The sequence below is a fragment of the Moesziomyces antarcticus genome (assembly GCF_000747765.1).
Source record: "Moesziomyces antarcticus DNA, scaffold: scaffold_v10097, strain JCM 10317, whole genome shotgun sequence".
NCBI lineage: Eukaryota > Fungi > Basidiomycota > Ustilaginomycetes > Ustilaginales > Ustilaginaceae > Moesziomyces > Moesziomyces antarcticus.
The window spans coordinates 1-7,239 of record NW_014638913.1 but is presented as its reverse complement, the minus strand read 5'-3'; the positions used below and the strand labels follow the sequence as shown (position 1 = coordinate 7,239).

General features: G+C 60.5%; 4 protein-coding genes across 4 annotated transcripts; 2 read left to right on the top strand and 2 right to left on the bottom strand.

The window, feature by feature from the left end:
* Window positions 1-386: 386 nt before the first annotated feature.
* Window positions 387-1,685, top strand: PAN0_097d6700 (transferase CAF17 homolog, mitochondrial-like; the record flags this gene model as incomplete). The annotated part of the gene is made up of 1 exon (XM_014797874.1): window positions 387-1,685. One exon carries the CDS (start codon window positions 387-389, stop codon window positions 1,683-1,685), a length of 1,299 nt encoding a protein of 432 aa, XP_014653360.1.
* A 103-nt stretch (window positions 1,686-1,788) lies between these two features.
* On the bottom strand, window positions 1,789-3,654 carry PAN0_097c6699 (uncharacterized protein; the record flags this gene model as incomplete). Its single annotated transcript, XM_014797873.1, has 1 exon — window positions 1,789-3,654. One exon carries the CDS (start codon window positions 3,652-3,654, stop codon window positions 1,789-1,791), a length of 1,866 nt encoding a protein of 621 aa, XP_014653359.1.
* A 1,800-nt stretch (window positions 3,655-5,454) lies between these two features.
* On the top strand, window positions 5,455-6,297 carry PAN0_097d6698 (HMG-box; the record flags this gene model as incomplete). The annotated part of the gene is made up of 1 exon (XM_014797872.1): window positions 5,455-6,297. The coding sequence occupies one exon, from the start codon at window positions 5,455-5,457 to the stop codon at window positions 6,295-6,297; it is 843 nt and encodes a 280-aa protein (XP_014653358.1).
* A 273-nt stretch (window positions 6,298-6,570) lies between these two features.
* Window positions 6,571-6,869, bottom strand: PAN0_097c6697 (uncharacterized protein; the record flags this gene model as incomplete). Its single annotated transcript, XM_014797871.1, has 1 exon — window positions 6,571-6,869. A coding segment is annotated over one exon (299 nt), but the record flags the coding sequence as incomplete, so codon positions are not given.
* Window positions 6,870-7,239: the final 370 nt, after the last annotated feature.

The following is a 7,239-nucleotide window of genomic DNA, read 5'->3' as shown; positions in this document are numbered from 1 at the left end:
CCCAGAGTAGCTTCTTTTCGGCGTGCGGCCGACCAGGATCCGTGGGACAGCAGAGGACCCTTGCCGCCAGCCCCTTGCTCTCTGCATGGCTCCCCAGCGATCTCTCGAGCAAACTTCCAGTCGACTGCATTACCGCGCAGCCCGGCACATCCGAAGGCCGCCTTCCACCAAACAACCTTTGGAGACCACGACGAGCAGCGTCCGTAAGGCCTCACTCTAAAAGGGCTCCAAATTACATGTTATGCCTCGCCGATCCACACTTGGTCGAAAAATCCAAGATCCGAGTTCCGGTGTGGAGGTTTGGCTGATTCAAGCTTCCGAAGGCCAACCACAACCTCTCTTCCGCTCCCGCATCTCCATCATCAACAACAACTCTGACAAGCGTCATGAGACCGACACCAACATCTTGCAATGCAAGAGTCCTGGCGCAAAGCAGCGCCACACTCTTGCGTCAGCTGCCCCGCACCGTCGCATCTCGGCGGGCAGCCAGCTCAGCCTGCGGTGGATCTCCTTCTACTGGCTTGAATCTTGCCGCCTCTCGCAACCCGCTTTCAACCGTGCCGTCCCGGACCCGCACCTTTGCTTCGTCTGCACGTCTCTACTCACAAGTCTCGACGGATGGTTCCGAATGGAAGCTGGCCAAGGTGCCCAACCGTGGTGTTGTCGAGGTGAGCGGCCGTGACACGGTGAAGCTGCTGCAGGGTCTGGTGAGCAACGATGTGAAAATCCTCGCATCTGCGACAGAGCCGCATGCACCAGCACTCGTCTACGCCGGCTTCATGAATCCGCAGGGAAGGATGCTGGCCGATGTCTTTATCCACCGTCAGGCACCCCTGCAGGACGGTTCGCCGCGATGGCTGCTCGACATTGACTCGCGCACGCTCCCGTCGCTGCTCGCATTCATCAAGAAATTCAAGCTACGCTCCAAGGTCAAGCTCACCGACGTGTCGAACGAATACAGCGTCGTGCAGGCATGGACTTCAGCAGCGAGTCAGCCGAACTCGACCGTGACGGAGCAGCTAAGTCGCGATCCGAGGTGTCCGACGATAGGCTACCGCGGTGTAGTCTCGCACGAGACCCACGCAACGCTGCGCGACCAGATTGCATCGGTGGAGGACGAGGAATATACGATCCATCGCATAATGCAAGGTGTTGCAGAAGGTGCGCTGGATGTTCCCGAGGCGGCGAGTTTGCCGCTGGAGAACAACCTGGACTACATGCACGGCGTCGACTTCCGCAAAGGCTGCTATGTGGGGCAAGAACTCACCGCACGTACTCATCACACCGGTGTCGTCCGCAAACGCATCGTTCCGCTCCAATTCTACCTCCTCGGCACGCCTGCTCCGGACACACTCAATGTCGACCGCGGAGCAACATTCCAGCTCCCCGCCCACCTCGCCGAAGTCCGTTCAAAGCCAGTAGCTTCCGCTTCGGCAACGGCAAAGCCCGCAAGGGGAAAGGCAGCAGGCAAGTTCACATCGGGTATCTACAATGTTGGACTCGCTTGTCTCAGGCTGGAGCAGGTTCAGCGATGGACCGATGCATCCAACCCGACGTCGGAGGATGGGCTGGAAATGTCGGTGCTTTCGGCTGACGGCGAAACGACTCTGCTCGTCAAGCCACACATCCCCAAGTGGTGGCCAGAACCGCCACAGCCCGCAGACAACAACGACCCGCAAGAATAGTCTCACGTATTCAAACCACTGCCACTTCTGGCCATACAAACCTATCTGTTGCAAGCGTTGAGATTCCGCACGGTCGACGGAGGAGTGGCTGCGAGGAGGGATACTAGGAATGGCGAGAGGTGCGCGCGCGCAAAGACTTGAGCGTCTCGCCCCTGGCCACCGCCTCGGTCTTGGTGCGTTCCGCCGCCAGTCGGTAGAGTGACTCGAGACTCAAGCTACCAGGATCATCCACAGCAACGCGTGCTGCCGACGAACTGCTCCCGCCTCCATCCGTAGCATCTTGCGATGCCTCGTTCGCTGCTGTTGCGCTCCCTCGGCCCTGTCGTTCTGCTCGAAAGCTCTGTAGCACGTACTGGCCAAAGTCGATCTGAACAGCCGGCTGATCCTCCTCTCCCGACGCTTGCTCAACTTCCCCTGCACGATTAGCGTCGTCAGCGCTAGAGAAAGAAGGCATGATCCTGCTGCGTGCCTCTGCGTATCTCTGGCTGCTGCTCGCCACGCGATCCAGCGACTGCTGCATCGGCGTCGATGTCTGCTCCAGCCACGGCTTCATCTTGGCCGTGTACTTGGCGCTGCTGATCCATGCGGGCGTCTGGATCTCGTATCTAGCCTGCTGTCTCGACGCGCCCCTTCCACTGCCTTCTGCCGTCTCGGCAAGAAGCTTCGACGTGTCGATATGCCGCAATGCCGTGTCGGAGCCGCTCTCGCCGGAGTGCTTCTGTTCCGCCAGCTTCGACAGGTCGAGCGACGCTAGTGCAAGCCTCTGCCGCGCTTTGAGACGGACCACATCCCCGCGCGAAAGTCCGGCTACAACTTCCCGAGCACCTCCTAAGACGTCTTGGCGCTCTGCATCGGTACCTCCACTACGGGAGGATTCAGCAGGCGCCTGAGCGTTGCTGCCAGCGTCGTTGGTGTTCGTCGGATGAATTTTGACGATGTGTCCGAGCCGTCCAAACTCTTTGTTGGCCTCGAGGGTCGATACGACGCGAACCGACGGCCAGGTTCGCGGCATGCGCGTGTGGAATCGAGATGCTGGGACGACATCAAAGACAGTATCCGCGCGATCCCATGCGCTGCGTGATTCGGCCTTCCTTGCTTCCGGTCGCCGACGCTTTGGTTCGCCCGAAGTTTTGCGGGCATTACGTTGCTTTTTTGTGCCTCGGCCACGAACACCGACACCCGCGCTTGCAGCAACCGCGCCGTCGCCTGCATCGTCGTCGAGCGGCGAGCCAGATAGCCGACAAAGCACCTCGACGAGGTCGGCCGTGATGATGTGAGCATTGCGCTTCGTTCTGGGCTCGGCTTCAAGATGCTTCAGAACTGCGTGAGGCAGCTCGAGCAACCAGTCGTAGTAGTCCTGTTCGATGGCAATTCGCTCCATGGCTGGGCGGCAGTGTTTGACACCGGTGCCCGAGTCACAGTACATCTGTGTGGACCAGAACAAATACAGCGCCAATGGGACTCCGTACGCCTCGAACAGCTGCCTGAGGTCGGTGAAAGCGACGGCATCCTCACCATTTTGACCTTGAGCCATGAGGCCATTTCGGCGATCGACGTGGGGAGACAGATGTTCGAGCAGCGCGCGGCAAATTGCCTCGCCAAATGCCTGCTTGCTATCCGTATGATCGCCGAACGCGAATTGAGCATAGTGCCATCCTTTGCGGCGCCACAGAGAGGCAAAGATCGAGAATACGGATGCTACTGGCCGGTCCTCTTGGACTGCATCATCCTGGGGTCCAGCCGCAGATCCATCGGACTGTACAACAAAGAGTAGAAGGGCTTCTGCGACTGCGGATAGAAGCTCGTCGATGTCGTTGCGAAGTTGTGAGACAAAGTGCACGTCGCTTGGAAGACGAGTGAGGCCCACCGGCAGCAACTGCAGGTTGCGAGTCAGAAGCGGCGAAGGACCCAACGGTGGCGAAGCGAGCCGTCCATTGGCCCTCCTACGTTTCCTGGAGCCTGCTGCCATGGTGTGGTCTCATGGCAACGCATCGACATATTCCGGGTGGTGAGAGAAGGTCAAACGGAAGCCACACCCACCTCGAGCTTGACAGGGTTCAAGGGTCATGCAGGGTCATCAATTCCCGGCTCCCGAGGCGCCCTTCGATATCGGCATCGATTTGTACATCCCGATTGCGATTCCATTGTAGGTGTTAGAACGACAGCATTCGAAGCGAGGGGTTGCTGATCTCCAGGGTTCAACGGCCCGTGATTTTATTTTTCTTCGGGTTGATCCTGCGTGTCGTGATCGAGCTCCTAATTTTCCCACAGCTGAGCAGCAGCCCTGAATATTCACAGACGACGTCGCTTTCTCCAGGCGGTCCAGCAGCCATTCTTTCGTAAAAAGACGACAGCCAGTTTCCCCTTGCTGGCCTCGCTTGTTCCCGCGCAAAGGCGCTCTCGTGCCGCCTTCCTGTGGGAATTTTCGACGAGCCTCACCAAGCCCAGTCTGAACGGCTGAGTTCTGAAAGCCTCGGAGCAGCTAGACTGGTGGGCTGCCGCCTCTCAACGCGCTGTTCGCACCAGCAGCCAGGAAGTGGCACTTCGACCTTATCGTCTTGTCTCGACTACTGCTGTTCAGTCAGTGAACAAGCCGAGCTCGAGTGATGGAGCGTGTCTTTCGGTATGGGCAACCTAGTCAGGTGGCTCGCTCTCGCCTCGCCGGCTCCCTTCCCGCTCCTCTTTTCGACGGTCGAGCGGCTGCTCTAGAGCGAAGTGAGGTTGCAGACAGGCAGCAGCCCGAGTGTGGGTCTCCTGCCCAGAAAAAAGGAGCCCTCCAGCCCTCTCTGCGCGCGCCGCTGTCTGCGGTGAGCTGCCTGGAATCGAGGCTGTCGCTCGCGAGCGCCGTGTGGACCTAGCGCATTCCTCGCCCGTTTTCCGCCCTTGCTCAGCCCTATCCGAAAAGAAAAATCCGTGGCCACAAAAAACAGCGTTGCCAGCCCACACACCTTGTGTCGCCGCCTCGGGCCAGAGAATTCTGCGACACACTGCGCGTGTGCTGTGCCGCTCTCCAGCCGCATTTGTAACCGCGTGCTGTCGAGTCGACACTGCCGTTCTGCTGCCGCTTTCAGTGCTCGAGGTCTCGAATCCGCACAGGCGCCAGACCGCGGTCGTCTTTGTGCTGTCCTCCAACTGCAATTCTCGGCTGCCTCGGGCTCAACCACCCTAGCAAAGGCAATCCGTCGTCTTGCTGAGCCGTGGTGCTGTGCCGTGGTGCTGTGCCGTGCTGAGTTGTGGTGTTGGCAATCTTGGGCATTGCCTCGGCCACAGCGCAGCGTTGTTGGACGCACTGCGGCTGGGCTGCCTGCTTTCATCTCGTTCCAAGGATCCCCACGCGTGCCCGAGCGCTTTGGCCCACAGCCACGCTATTTTCCCAGCCTGAGTCGAAGAGTGTGTGTTGGTTGCCCCTCCAGGCAGCAGCCCAGCTACCCACGCCAGTGAGACTCGGACTGCGCAGTCCAACCGCCCAATTTCGCCTGCCCTTTTCCCCCCTTCCAGACGGCAGTCTGTCGCGTCCGCCGCCCCTCCCCTCCAGATTCCGGGTCTAGGGTAGCTGGGCGAGCTCCCGTCTCCATTTCCCCCCTCCCAGCCTCTCTCTCTGTCCCTCTCGCTTCATCATCCCCGTACACTGTCGCGCTACCGCCTCCTTTTGCTCTCTTTCGTATAAGATCCTGCCTGCTCCGCCCTCAGCCCCGCGAAGCGCTCCCCCTTTTCCCATCGGCAGTAGGACATCCCAACTGCTTCCTTTATGTTTAGCATTCCCCAGATCATGAGGACAGCCGTCCGTAACGCCCCGGCGGCTGCCGCCGGCCGCAACGCCGTTCCCGCCGCCGCCGCCAACTTCGCCACCGCCGCTCCCAAGGAGACCAAGAAGCGCGCCTCGTCCACCACCACCAAGGCCAAGGCCGGCACGTCCAAGGCCTCGGCTGCTTCCGCCGCCGCCGCCGCCGAGAAGAAGCCCAAGGCCAAGGCTCCCAAGAAGGAGAAGCTCAAGCCCTGGCAGGCACGCGGTGCCGACGGCAAGCTCCTCCCGCTTCCCTCGGCCAGCAAGCCCACGCTGCGCTCGTCGTTCCTGATCTACATGTCGGAGCGCGTCTCGCAGCTCAAGGGCGAGGCCCAGTACCAGAAGACGTCGCCCAAGACCGGCGCCCAGGTCGTCGACATTGTCAAGATGGCCAAGGCCGTCGGTGCCGAGTGGGCCCAGCTGCCTCCCAACCAGAAGGCGCGCTACGAGGCCCAGCACGAGCAGGAGAAGGAAGAGTACGAGCGCGCCCTCGCCGAGTGGAAGGCCGCCCTCTCGCCCGACGACATCAAGCGCCAGAACGCCTACATTGCCTCGCAGAAGAAGAAGGGCATCAAGGGCACCGCCTTCCTGCGCGACCCCGCCAAGCCCAAGCGTCCCAACTCGGCCTTCTTCGAGTTCCTCAACGACCTGCGCGCCAGCGAGTCGGTCATCCCCAACATCACCGAGTTCAGCAAGCGCGGCGGTGAGCGATGGAAGCAGATGACGCCCGACCAGAAGGCACCATACGAGCAGCGTGCTCTGCAGGCCCTCGAACAGTACAAGCGCGACCTCGAGGTCTACAACAGCACCCGTGGCCCCGAGCTCTAGACGGGCTCTCGGCATCGTTCGTCTGTCAACCCCCCCTTGACCCGCCTCCCGCCTCGGTGCTCTTCACCCGCGGACGTGTCTGCTTCTGTCGTTTCTCGTCTCCTTCTGTTCTGCCCTGCCCGACTCTCGCCTGCGTTGCCACCGTGCAAGCGCGGTGACGGTGGCGCCGCTGGCGAAGTGCGCCGGGGCCGTCCCTTGTCCGTCTAGCTTCGAACCTGTTGTACTGTAGGATCTCTTTCTCAACACCCTTCTGACTTGTACTCTTCACGTGGCTCAGATTGTATTGCCTGGTGAGATGCAGAGGTCGGTGCGAGTGCGGATGGTGTGAGCTGGAGCGTGCTGGATGAGGTAGTGCGCGTGTGGATGTGGTTGTGGACGCGGATGGTGGTGAGCGGGAGAGTGCTTGGTGAGATACGGGTGCGCGTGCGGAATGCGGAACGCGGAAGCGGAAGGGGATGGTGTGAGCGCGAGTTCGGTTGCGAAGCCGAGTGTTGGTGTCTGGGTGAAATTAACGAAGGCGCGTTTTGGAACGCGTTGGTTGCGAGGGCCGCCGCCGACAGGAGGGTCCGCTTCTACAACGCACGCGCACGGCAATGCGGAATGCGCAAGCATGATACCGTCACGTCCAAGATTGCCTGTCTTCGATTTTGGTGTAGCTGTTTGCAGATGTATCCACAACTTTCTCACTCGAATAGCGACGAAGTCGAATCCGTCCATGAACAAAGTCTACTATGCCTCGTACGCCTCGGCCGCGCTTTCAAGATGTGCCTGGCGAACTGTGCGGCGACGAGATCCAGAGGTCGTGACTCAAGCCAACAATGCGAGTGTACCCGTGACGTTCAACTGCAGCCTTCTTTTCCACCGTCTGCAGTGTCGGTGTCGGCGAACTTGGACAGGCGCATCTGGAACGCATTGGTAGGGAAGGCCGCCGCCGCCGCCGCC